Genomic DNA, 11,698 nt, shown 5'->3' with positions numbered 1-11,698 from the left:
CCTCACTCACCGTGTAGCAGAGGAGGAGAGGTGGCTGACAGAGTTCAAGTCTGTTGCCCCGTGTTGTCCTAAAAAAAATATCAGTAGCCTTCTCCATCCCTGAAGACTCTGTCCCTGGAGAGTTAAACTGAAGGCCATCGCCCATTCTGGGGGCACATTGTGAGGCACACCTGCAGTAGAGGCCCCAAGAGCCACAGGGACTAGAATGAGCCAAACTGTCATTTTAAAAATTACTAGAAGTCTGGTTCCTTGTGGGGAGAGGGGGAGTATCAGACCCTTAATGAGGTCAGCCTCACAGCAGGACTGGTGCATCTTCGGCCCCCATCTCACTGTCTGCATTGCTCCTCCCCCATGCACAGGTGGAACAGCTAGAGGTATTTCAGAGAGAGCAAACTAAGCAGGTAATGCCTGGGGTTCTTGCTAAATGCTGGCTGCTTAAGCGGTGACCAGTCTCGGTGCATGACCCCGGCTACAGCTTGCTCCGCCAGCCCCTGTTGTGAACTGTTTGTGGAGGGGGCAGGGTCAAGCCGTGGAATCCAGGCCCAGGCTGCCCAGGCATGCGGTGTGCTGGGCCCTCTCTCAGGCCTCATCCCACCTGTCCCAGGTCGGCCTCTCCACCTTTCTGTACTTTCTGTCAGGGAGGGGTAGGGTAGGCTTCATCTTTCCCATATCTGAAACAATCACAGACAATTCTTGGGATTCCCAAACCTCGAAGTTCTCTTCCATGTTTGGGTCCTAACGAAGAGGAATAGCAGAATGACCGTGGGCCTTGTTCAGCGCAGCACTTCACTTCCCACAGAAGCCGTAAAGGTGATGAGCAAGGACTCCTTCACAGGTTAGGGAGGGTTGTGAGCTCAGGATGTCTGCCTTAACCCCGAGCATGAAATAAAGATGTCTGGGAGCTGGAAGGCCAAGGTCAAGAGGAGCAGAAGGGGCCTCTGCCAAACAGAGGAGTGTCAGGGTCCGCTGCGCTGCTCTCCCAAGGGTCTCTCTCTGCTGCCCTAGATGTCAAGGATATCGAGTTAATATTTAGTGGGAGCATCCTTTCTCTATTATCCGCCCTATGCAATCACCTCAGGCCTGCAGAGGAATTGAGCCTTTCCCCACTCTCATCACCTTCTTCTAGGAGCCCAGGATGACAAGCCGAATACAAACAGTTAGCAATGGAGCCCTGGCCTCTTCCCTTTGCTGATGATGTTTGAGCTCCTGGAATCTGGAGGAGCCAGGGTTGCTTGTGGCTGTGATGCTCCCTCTCATCCCTCCCTCCCCTTGCTCTCCCTCTCTGTGGGAGTGGGGTGGGCTTGGACATGTGCTGCCCCTGCTTTGTCTCCCAGCAGTCTGATCCCCCACACTAACCACACTGCTAGCACCAGCCCTAACAGCCTGTGGGTGTTGGGAAGAGGGCTGATCATCTGGGTTTTGGCTTTGGTAGTTTTGGGGAGGAGGGATGGCTATTGAATGAGTATGTCTGCTAGAGTTACAGGCTAGGTCCCCTGTTCCTGTCTCCAACCCAGGAAGGCTGGGGCTTGGAATGGCAGTAGCCGCAGTAGGGTGGTGGTGAGGCGTCAGCTCCCCAGAGGTGATTCTCTTGAATCCCGCGGCAGCTGCAAACCTCTGTCCCTGCAGGCTGGGGGTGGAGGCGAGCCTGGGCAGGTGGCTCTGGTTGCCCCTGTGTGTTGGTTTGCCTCACCCAGGTTCTGCCAACCAGCCTGGGCAGCAGGCCCTTCCCCAACTGGAGCTAGAGAAAGGACCTGAGTTTCTTTTTCTAAAAATATTGGGAACTGGTCTGGGAAAGCCCCATAATTTGCCTGAACACCCAGGGGAAGGCCTCTTGAGACTTCTCCTTTTCCTCTGCTTCGCCAGGTGGAAGAACTGAGTAAGAAGCTAGCTGACCATGACCAAGCCAGCAAGGTGCAGCAGCAGAAGCTGAAGGTGGGACGGATGGGGGTGGGAAGGTGCTCCAAACCCTTAGGCGTGGTGGGCGTGCAGGCACAGCGCACCCTGGGGGCCCGGCCGCCTCCGGAGGGAGACCTGCCTGTGACTCATTCGTGTGCCTTCTTGGAACTCTGAAAGGAAGACCAGCCCAGAGCTACTTCTGTCCCTCAGCCCTTTGCTACGAATTACAGTAGCCACTAATTATGTGTGGTTATTTAAATTAATTAAAATTAAATTAAAAATGCAGTTTCTCAATCATACCAGCTACATTTTCTACCCTGCTCAGTAACTACATGTGGCTCATGGCCACCATGCCCGACAGGGCACACAGAACACTGCCACCACCGCAGGCAGTTCTGTCATAGTGCTAGTTTAGAGCATCGACGACGCGTGATGTTACGATGCAAGTTAATATTCTTAATGCTCTCACCGTCATCTCCTTTGGTTTAATATTTGCTTTTTTGCAGTCTAGGCTTCACAGCTTTTAGCTAGGAGCAAAGGAATTGGCGCCAGTTGCCCTAGGACTTGCTAGAGCCCCGGTGGTTCACAGGATTGGTGGGAGCTGAGGACTTTGATTCCCCAGCTCACTACCAAGTACTTACTCCACACTATGTCTCGATTGTGGTAAACAGGTGCTTGTTACACTCCTTTTAGGGGCCTTCCTGGTTAAAGGGGATGTAGGAGAGGTAACGTCAGGTGATCCTGTCCAGCATCACCACAAACTAAGCGCTTGCTGGCATTGCAGGTAGACAGACTCAGAGACAGGCCCTGCTCCCAAGGAGTCTGGTCTGGAGAAGGGGCAGTGCCAGCACCCTAAATCAGTCCACCAGGCTTTGGAGTCAGGTGCGCCAAGGGTCAGATCTTACTTTGCTATTCTCTATGACCCTGGCCAATTTGCTTAAGTCTCTTGAGCTCAATTTTTTTAACTCTGAAATGGAGATAAAGTTACTTCCAAGAGTCACTTTGAGGAGAAATGAATTCACATGTCCTGAGAGCTCATATTTCAAGTGCCTAGCCCCCTGCTCTGCTCCCAGGTGAGAGCATCGGTTTCCTTCCTCTTTGGGGAGACTGTGTACTCAGGGAGAGAGAGAATGGGACAGTCTGTGCTTGATCTCAAAGGAGATAAGGCTGTCAGAACTGCACCAGAAATGGCCTGAGCTGGCTCTGCAGACCGTGGACCTTGAAAGGTGAATGCTGAAGTTGGGGAGGGGGAGCGGTAAGAAAAGGATTTTTTTTGTTTCCTGAGAGAAAATGCCATAGAGCCCAAGAGGCCAGGGCAAGTCAGTGGATTTGGGTGGAGCAGCTGGACTGGTCGCCCAGCTCAGCCTTCCACATCACATGGTTTCCAGGCCCAGGGAGGGGAGAGCCAGCAGGAGGCCCAGCGCCTCCAGGCCCAGTTGAATGAGCTGCAGGCCCAGTTAAGCCAGAAGGAGCAGGCAGCTGAGCACTACAAGCTGCAGGTGAGAAGCTCTGTCTTGGCCCACTGCCCTCCCTCTCTGCTGTCCCTCCCTCCACCCTTACCCCCCACCCATGCTAACTGTCCACACAGATGGAGAAAGCTAAGACCCATTATGATGCCAAGAAGCAGCAGAACCAAGAATTGCAGGAGCAGCTGCGGGGCCTGGAGCAGCTGCAGAAGGAAAACAAGGAGCTGAGGGCTGAAGCCGAGCGGCTGGGCCGTGAGCTACAGCAGGCTGGGTTGAAGACCAAGGAGACTGAACAGACCTGCCGCCACCTTACTGCCCAGGTGCGCAGCCTGGAGGCACAGGTAAGTATCTGGCTGGACAGACTCCCTCTCCCCTGTCTTAATGGATCCCTGTGCCCTCCTCTCCTAAGCCACCCCTGCCTTAGGCTTCTCTTCACTCTCCCTGGCCCTCTGCTTCCCAGGTTGCCCATGCTGACCAGCAGCTTCGAGACCTGGGCAAGTTTCAGGTGGCAACTGATGCCTTAAAGAGCCGGGAGCCCCAGGCTAAGCCTCAGCTGGACTTGAGTACTGACAGCCTGGATCTGAGCTGTGAGGAGGGGACCCCACTCACTGTCACCAGGTCAGGAGGCACCCTTCTTCCCGAAGTCTGTTGTCCATTGAGAGGCTACTGTTTATCAGGCTCTATCCTGGGCACTGGGGCTGTGATATAAATAAGATATGGTCCCTTTGCCCTCTGGAAGCTGATTCTCAGAACAGAAAGATTTCATTGAGGCTGTCATTCCTGTTCTGAGTCTTGGAAGAAGCCGTAGGTATGTGTGCCCAGTGGAGAGAAGAGAGCACTGAGGGCCAAGGCCAAGAAAGAGCCTAGCTGGGCTGGGAAGTAAAGTTGGGAGAGCCAGCTGGACTCCCCACTGATGGAGGCTGGTGCTTTGAGGGACCTCGGAAGGGTTTGAAATTGAGTACATGATCGGATTTGCATGTTAGCTTATCCTTACATAATCAGTGCAGAAGCTGACACTGGAAACAGTTGTTTTTATTTAATATCTGTACGTATCAGACACTATTATAGGCACTTGGAAAAAACAGTAATTCACTTAACAGATGAAACTGGGGCATGAAGGGCAGTCAGTTGTTCAAGGACCCACAGCTGGGCTTGAGCCTGGGCATCCTGGCTCAAGTCCTTGCTTTTGTCCACTCAGGTGCTTCTCAGATGTCGTCAGTCCAGGTGCGAGGAGATGAGGAAGACTGGGGAAGGCCGTGAGAGCAGAGAGAAGTGTGGTTAGGAGACTTGCCGATTGGGTTGGTAGGAGAGGCAAGAGGTGGAATTGAGCCCGTGTTCATAGCTGGGCAGCCTGGTTGGAAGCTGCTTCCCTTAGCTGAGACAGGAGATACCAGGAAGAGGAACACACAGATGGGCTTAGTTTGGGACACTATTGTGGCACAGCTGTGAGTACCCAGAGAGGTGTCTGTGACGGGATATACTGGTCTTGAAGAGCAGGGTCTGGGTTAAGGCAGAGGGCTGGGAGCCGCCAGTATGGAAGAGTTCAAAGGGCCATGGGAGTGGATGGGCTCACCAGAGACGGAGAGCCCAGGTCAAGGGCTCTCCTTGACACCTCTGAAAATTCAGAACATGGGGTGCTTAACCAGGTCTGCTTAAGGTAAATGTAAGAATTGGTCACTTTGGAGCAAAGGAATGGACAAAATGCTTTCTGGCCCCAAGAATGGCACCTCAAGCAGGTTTCTATCCTATAGCAAGCTGCCTCGTACCCAGCCAGACGGCAACAGCATCCCTGGAGAGCCAGCTTCGCCTGTCACCCAGCGCCTGCCCCCCAAGGTAGAATCCCTGGAAAGTCTCTACTTTACCCCCATCCCTGCTCGGGGTCAGCCACCCCTGGAGAGCAGCCTGGACTCCCTGGGAGACAGCTTCCTGGACTCAGGACGGAAGACCCGCTCTGCTCGTCGTCGTACTACGCAAATCATCAACATCACCATGACCAAGGTCAGGCTCCTGGGAGTGGGGCTGCAGGACAGTAATGCTCATATCTGCTCAAGGGCTCCTTCCCATCCGGTCCTCAAAGCAGCCCTAAGAGGCAGGCAGGGCTGACCAGTCCACGTCTTACAGAAGGGAAAGCTGAGATGCTAAAAAGGATCTCAGGCCTCTTTTGTAGAAGAGGACAGGACTGTAATTGGATGTCTTTCTGCTGACTCAAAGGTTGGCATCCTCTCCATGTGCAGCACTGCCCCTGTACAAGCTGAAGGGAGAGAATATGGAGAAATCAGCCAGGGCCTCAACTGGGGCCTCCCAGCACAACCGTGGGGTAGCTGAGATGTGTTGTGACTGCCAGTGGGCTGCCTGCCAGCCTGGGGGGCTCTGGCCCTTGTTTCCATGTTCCAAGGAGATTAGGGAATAAAGGAGAGGTGCCTTTGGTATAGTGGGGAGCACTTCTGTGTGTAGGGTGCCCTCTGCTACCAAGGAGCTAGAGAAGCTCACAGGGGTGTCCAACCTTTTGGCGTCTCTGGGCCACACATTAAATACATTGTGATATGTAACCACACACACACACACACACACACACACACACACACTCTCGTTTTAAGTAAATTTACAGGGTTTTTTTGGTTGCATTCATAGTCATCCTGGGCCTGAGTTGGACCCCTGCTTGAGATGGTCGGGACCCTGGCAAGCTTGAGATGGGGACGCAGGAGCTATGGGATGAGCCTGACCAGCTCAGGAGAGAGACATGGGTTCCAGCCCTGGCTCTCCCGCTTCTTAGCTGTTTGACTCTTGGGCCGGTCATTTCATGTTTTTGCATCTCTCTTCTAAAATAGTCTGATACATTCTGCCTCCCCTCCCTCAAAGCACTGTTAATAGACTCAATGCAAAAGTGGGTAGAAAAAGAGTCTTGATACCCTTAGCACCTATTTAGGATTCTGGCAGCTCTTTTCTTACAGATGTCCAGCTAAGAACCCTTGCAGGGCAGTGCGGGAACACATGCAGCCCTGCTGTGGGACCCGAGGGCTTCAGGAAGAGGGACAGCGGGAGGCTTCTTTATAGTGTCACAATGCCCACTCCACCCACCACAACAGATTCATCCTTTCTTCCAGAAGTCAGATGTGGAAGAGCCAGACAGTGCCAACTCATCCTTCTATAGCACACAGTCTGCCCCTGCTTCCCAGGCAGGCCCAAGAGCCACCTCCTCCACCCAGTCTCTAGCCCGCCTGGGCTCTCCTGATGATGGCAACTCAGCTCTGCTCAGCCTGCCTGGCTACCGGCCCACCACTCGCAGCTCTGCTCGCCGTTCCCAGGCCCGGGTGTCCGGTGGGGTCCCTCCAGGTGAGGGGACTATTTCCTAACCCTACTTAAATGTTGACTGGGAGCAGATGGTGGCATAGCAAAAGGACAAGCATTTAAAAACCTAAGGCTAGTTTCCTGGCTGCCTTCCTGCAGTTTTAGGGCCTCGGCTGTCCAGCAAGGGTGAGTTGGAAATGCTCGTACAACAGGCCTAGGAGTCCCAGCACAATAGTGAAGCTCAGAGGCTATCCAGAGTCCTTCATGCCTTTCTCAGGTGGCGAGGGGCTGCCAGAGGACCAAGCGGGCCAGTTATTTATCTTTAGATTCTTCTGGGAGTCTCTGGCCTTTTAGGAACCCCCTGGGTGTCAATTCCTCTAGTAGAGGAATGGCCCTCTAGTAGATTCTCTTGGTATCACAGCATCTATATATGACCTTTTTTTACCGCTCCAGGGAGACTACAGTGAGCCAGCCCCCATGGTTGCAATGGTCTGTGAGCCCTGCTCCTGTATCTGCAGCTCTGAGCAGAGCAGGATGCTGGGCTCTTGGGCTTGAGGTTCACCGGGTTGGTGGACAGGAGTGGTGGCAGCAAAGGCTGGTGAGATGCCAGAGCCAATGGGCGACTTGCTGCCCTCACCCTCACTTCCTGGACTTCTGGCCGCACTTGCTTCAACTTCTCCTGCCCTCTCCAGGAAGGAACAGTTTCTACATGGGCACTTGCCAGGATGAGCCTGAGCAGCTGGATGACTGGAACCGCATCGCAGAGCTGCAGCAGCGCAATCGAGTCTGTCCCCCACACCTGAAGACCTGCTATCCCCTTGAGTCCAGGGTGAGCTCTGGGGTCACCTGCATAGGACCTGGCCACGCTGGCTCACCTCTTCCTCTCTGCATTCCTTCCCAGTATCACTTGCTGACTAGCTTAAATAGTGCCCTGGGTCTCTGGCCTCCTGAGAAGGGCAACTAGATGCTTCTAGTGGAACAGCTGGTAGGGAGGGAGCTCAGGGGTGAAGTCACTGTGGGTGGGCAGGAGCTTGGAACAGTCTGTTTGGGACTGTTTTTCTGTGTCCATTGTGCAGGGAAGACAACGGGGAGGGAGGCCTTTTGTGACAGGAAGGCTCCAGCTGTTCCACATGCCAGGCCAGTGGAGAGAGTCTGGGGCAGCCCTGCTGCATCTCCAAACAGCTTGGGCCCACTGACCACTTCTCCCCCATGCAGCCTTCCCTGAGCCTGGCTACCATCACAGATGAGGAGATGAAAACCGGTGACCCCCAGGAGACCCTGCGCCGAGCCAGCATGCAGCCAACCCAGATAGCGGAGGGCACTGGCATCACCACCCGGCAACGCAAACGGGTCTCCTTAGAGCCCCACCAGGGCCCTGGTACCCCTGAGGTAGGCGACATTGGCTCCTGTGTTTTATGCTAACAGCCTGCCAGGTCAGCTTCAGCTCAGCAAATTTGCAAGTGGAGGCTTCTGGTTCAGGGGCGGAGGGGATATGCTGCTGGTTGGACAAGTTGACTTCTAGGGTCCACTTAGCTGAGACACCTGGCTTTGGATGTGAAGTCCTCTTATTGATGTCTGCCTAATTGGCCTTTTCTCCGCAGACTAAGAAGCCCACCAGCTGTTTCCCACGCCCCATGACTCCCCGGGACCGACACGAAGGGCGAAAACAGAGCACTGCGGAGGCCCAGAAGAAAGCAGTCCCAGCTGTTGTCAAACAGGTTAGTTGGGGGCTGAAGGGAGACACTGGAAAGGCAGCAGTGAGCCCCATCTGACAGCTCCTCCCCACAGGATGACCGCCGCCAGTCCATGGCCTTCAACATCCTCAACACGCCCAAGAAGCTTGGGAACAGCCTTCTGCGGAGGGGGGCCTCAAAGAAAGCCCTGTCTAAGGCCTCGCCCAACACCCGCAGTGGAACCCGTCGCTCTCCTCGCATTGCCACCACCACAGCCAGCGCTGCCACTGCTGCTGCCATTGCTGCCGCCACTGCCACTCCTCGGGCCAAGGGCAAGGTGGAGACACTGACAGCGAAGGGGGAGGGTGCAACTCAGGAAGCCCAGTGGAAGCACGGGGCAGCCCCAGGGCAGGGCCAACCTAGGCCAGTGGAGTGGGCGCTGAGCAGGTGCTCTTTATCTCGGTTAGCTGCTTATTGTTAAAGAGTGGAGACGGACAACTCCACTTCTAGTAAAAAAATCCAGAGCTGCTCGGACACATCCAGCAACTGGTAACCTGAAGGTAGATCTGTCCAGGGCCATACCATGGAGGGGATCCTAGTCAGGGGGCTCTGGGAGCAGCTGGTGTAGGCTGATACCAGTTAAAGTCTCATCCAGCCAACTGACTGTGTTTCTCTTTTTCAGGCAAAGCACTAAAGGACCAGTACCAGTGAGTGGCCCTACCTATGTCCCTGATGCTGCCCTTGCCTGGTCCTTCTACTGTCCCTCTCAGTGCCTTCTCTCAGCTTCCAGGCCAACAGTGGCCAAACCCCTAGAGACAGTGATGCCTGGCACACCTTGGCCTGGTATCTGGACCTTTACCAGAGTCTTCTCTAGGTGAACAGATGGGTCTTCAGAGTTGGCCTGGAGCCTGGACAGTCTGGGTCCTCTCCTTACCTTGCCTCCTGGTGTTTTCACAAAGGAAAGTCACTTCTCCATCACAAGATTTGAGAATGCTTTCAGCAGCTGGGTCCTTGGGCTCAGCCAGGTCCCCTTCAGCCTCTGGATCTAGAAGGGACCATTGGAGTAGCAGGCCCTGGTTCCTGCTATTCTTGGTGGCTAGGTAGGCCTAGCAGGGGGCCTTGCTCTTAAAGTCCAGGACTGGGCATTGACCTGGTGGGAACACTCCACCCCCAGGTGCTCCCATCCGACCCAAGGGCACAGTTGCCCAGAGGATGTTCTTTTCCAGGACAGCTGGGGGAGTGGGGGCAGCCTGCAGCAGCAGCTCATCCCCACCTTCCCTAGACTTGTACTGGGGGAGGATCTGGATGGATGGGAAGGTTTTTAAGGGCCAGGGATGGATCTTTTCTAAATGTTATTACTTGTAAATAAAGTCTATTTTTCTCCCTTGACTGCTAAGCTGCCTGATCTGTGCAGGAAAGAAGAGAAATCTGGGTTCTTTAGAGTTTACCTGTGTTCCTGCTCTTTCCAGAACCTGCCGCCTTTCAAGTCCCTTCTCCTGGCCTTTCTAGGGCCAGAGGATCTTCTCACACTCCATTGCTGATCTCTGCTCATGGAGCATTATGGGCTGTTCTTTTCTGAGGGTCCGTGTCCCCCGAATGTGGCTGTGTCTTTAGCTCCTTCCCAAAGTCCCTCCTAGAACAGGCCAAGTTCTGCGAATGGGAAAATGGCCTAAATTTTCTCTGAGGAGATGTCGGCATGCCTCCACAGAAAAATAATATATGAATGCCCCTTGTGGGCCCTGCCGGATATGACAAAGATACAGCTATGGACCAGAAGCAGCCTCTGCCCATATATCCCTGGGACAGTCTATTAGAGGGGGAAAAAAAACAGTACTGGTATAGCTTAGAGAGATTGCAGGTTCGGTTCCAGACCACTGCAGTAGGTGAGTATCGCAATAAAGCGAGTTACACAATTTTTTTGGTTTGGCGGTGCATATAAAAATTATGTTTACATTATACTGTAGTCTATTAAGTGTGCAATAAAAAGCATTTCTAAGAAACAATGTACATTAATTAAAAAGTGCCATCTACCATCTGAGCTTTCGGTGATTTGCAGTGCTTTTGCTGGTAGAAGGTCTTGCCTTGATGTTGGCTCCTGACAGATACAGGTGGTGGCTGCTGAAGGTTGGGGCAGCTGCAGCAGTTTCTTAACATGAGAAAATGAAGTTTGTGACATTGATTGACTCTTCCACAAATGATTTCTCTGTAGTATGCAGTGCTGTCTGACAGCACTCTACCCACAGCAGAACGTATTTCAAGACTGGAGTCAATCCTCTCAAACCTTGTGCTACTTTATCAACTAAGTTTATGCAATTTAACAGGGGTGTCCAACCTGTTGCCTCTGGGCCACATGCAGCCCAGGATGGCTGTGAATGTAGCCCAACACAAAACTGTAAATTTACTTTTGAAGATTTCTTTTTTATGATTATGCATCACAACATATTTAATATGTGGCCCAAGACAAACCCCTCTTCCAGTGTGGCGCAGAGACGCCAAAAGTTGGGACACCCCTGGAATCCTTTGTTGACATTTCAACATTCTTCACAGAATCTTCACAGGAATAGATTCCACCTCAAGAAACCACTTTGGTCATCCATAAGAAGCAACTCCTCTTTAAAGCTCTATCACGAGGCTAGCAATTTAGTCATCAAGCTCCACTTCTAGTTCTCTTGCTATTTCCACATCTGCAGTTACTTCCTCCACTGAAGTCTTGAACCCCTTCAAGTTATCTATGACAGTTGGAACCAACTTCTTCCAGTCTCCTGTTAATGGTGATATTTTGACCTCTTCCCATGAATCACAAATGTTCTTAATAGCATCTAGAATGGTGAACCCTTACCAGGTTTCCAATTTACTTTGCCCAGATCCATCAGAGGAATCACTGTGGCAAAGACTTGAAAGTTGGAATTACTCATTGATCCATGGGTTGCAAAATAGATGTGTTAACAGGTGTGAAAACATTAATTTCGTGCATCTCCAATAGAGCTCTTGGACCAGGTGCTTGTCAATGAGCAGTAATATTGTGAAAGGAATCTTTTTGTCTGAGCACTAGGTTCCAACAGTGGGCTACAAATATTCAGTGAACCATAATAAAAACAGACATGCTGTCATGCAGGCTTCCGTGTTCCATTTGCAGAGAACAGAGCACAGGCAGAAGAGATTTAGCATAATTCTTAAGGGCCTTAGGATTAACAGTAAATGAACACTGGCTTCGACTTAAAAGTCAGCAGCTGCATTAGATCCTTGGACACCAGGCACTGACTTCTCATCTCCAGCTATGAAAGTCCTAGATGGCATCTTCTTTTCAAAGGCTGCTTCCTTTACATTGAAAATCTGTTTAGTGCAGCCACCTTCATTATCTTACATCTTTTGGAT

At 52.5% G+C, this 11,698-nt stretch overlaps 1 protein-coding gene across 8 annotated transcripts in view; it reads left to right on the top strand.

Moving 5' to 3' along the window:
- The window catches only part of NUMA1 (nuclear mitotic apparatus protein 1), a 76,080-nt gene extending 66,368 nt beyond the window's left edge, over window positions 1-9,712 (top strand). For 7 of the 8 annotated variants that reach the window (XM_045181793.2, XM_024572812.3, XM_024572811.3 and 4 more), the window contains 12 exons: window positions 360-401; window positions 1,864-1,932; window positions 3,285-3,395; window positions 3,485-3,703; window positions 3,823-3,980; window positions 5,114-5,360; window positions 6,467-6,695; window positions 7,343-7,479; window positions 7,866-8,039; window positions 8,252-8,368; window positions 8,439-8,660; window positions 9,006-9,712. In XM_045181793.2, coding sequence (XP_045037728.2) covers window positions 360-401; window positions 1,864-1,932; window positions 3,285-3,395; window positions 3,485-3,703; window positions 3,823-3,980; window positions 5,114-5,360; window positions 6,467-6,695; window positions 7,343-7,479; window positions 7,866-8,039; window positions 8,252-8,368; window positions 8,439-8,660; window positions 9,006-9,017 — 1,737 coding nt within the window. In that variant the 3' untranslated portion in view covers window positions 9,018-9,712. The remainder of the gene's footprint in view (window positions 1-359; window positions 402-1,863; window positions 1,933-3,284; window positions 3,396-3,484; window positions 3,704-3,822; window positions 3,981-5,113; window positions 5,361-6,466; window positions 6,696-7,342; window positions 7,480-7,865; window positions 8,040-8,251; window positions 8,369-8,438; window positions 8,661-9,005) is intronic. The other variant, XM_045181794.3, reaches the window with a different exon arrangement.
- Window positions 9,713-11,698: the final 1,986 nt, after the last annotated feature.

The sequence above is a fragment of the Desmodus rotundus genome, chromosome 5 (genome assembly GCF_022682495.2).
Source record: "Desmodus rotundus isolate HL8 chromosome 5, HLdesRot8A.1, whole genome shotgun sequence".
NCBI lineage: Eukaryota > Metazoa > Chordata > Mammalia > Chiroptera > Phyllostomidae > Desmodus > Desmodus rotundus.
This window is presented reverse-complemented; position numbering and strand designations above follow the sequence as displayed.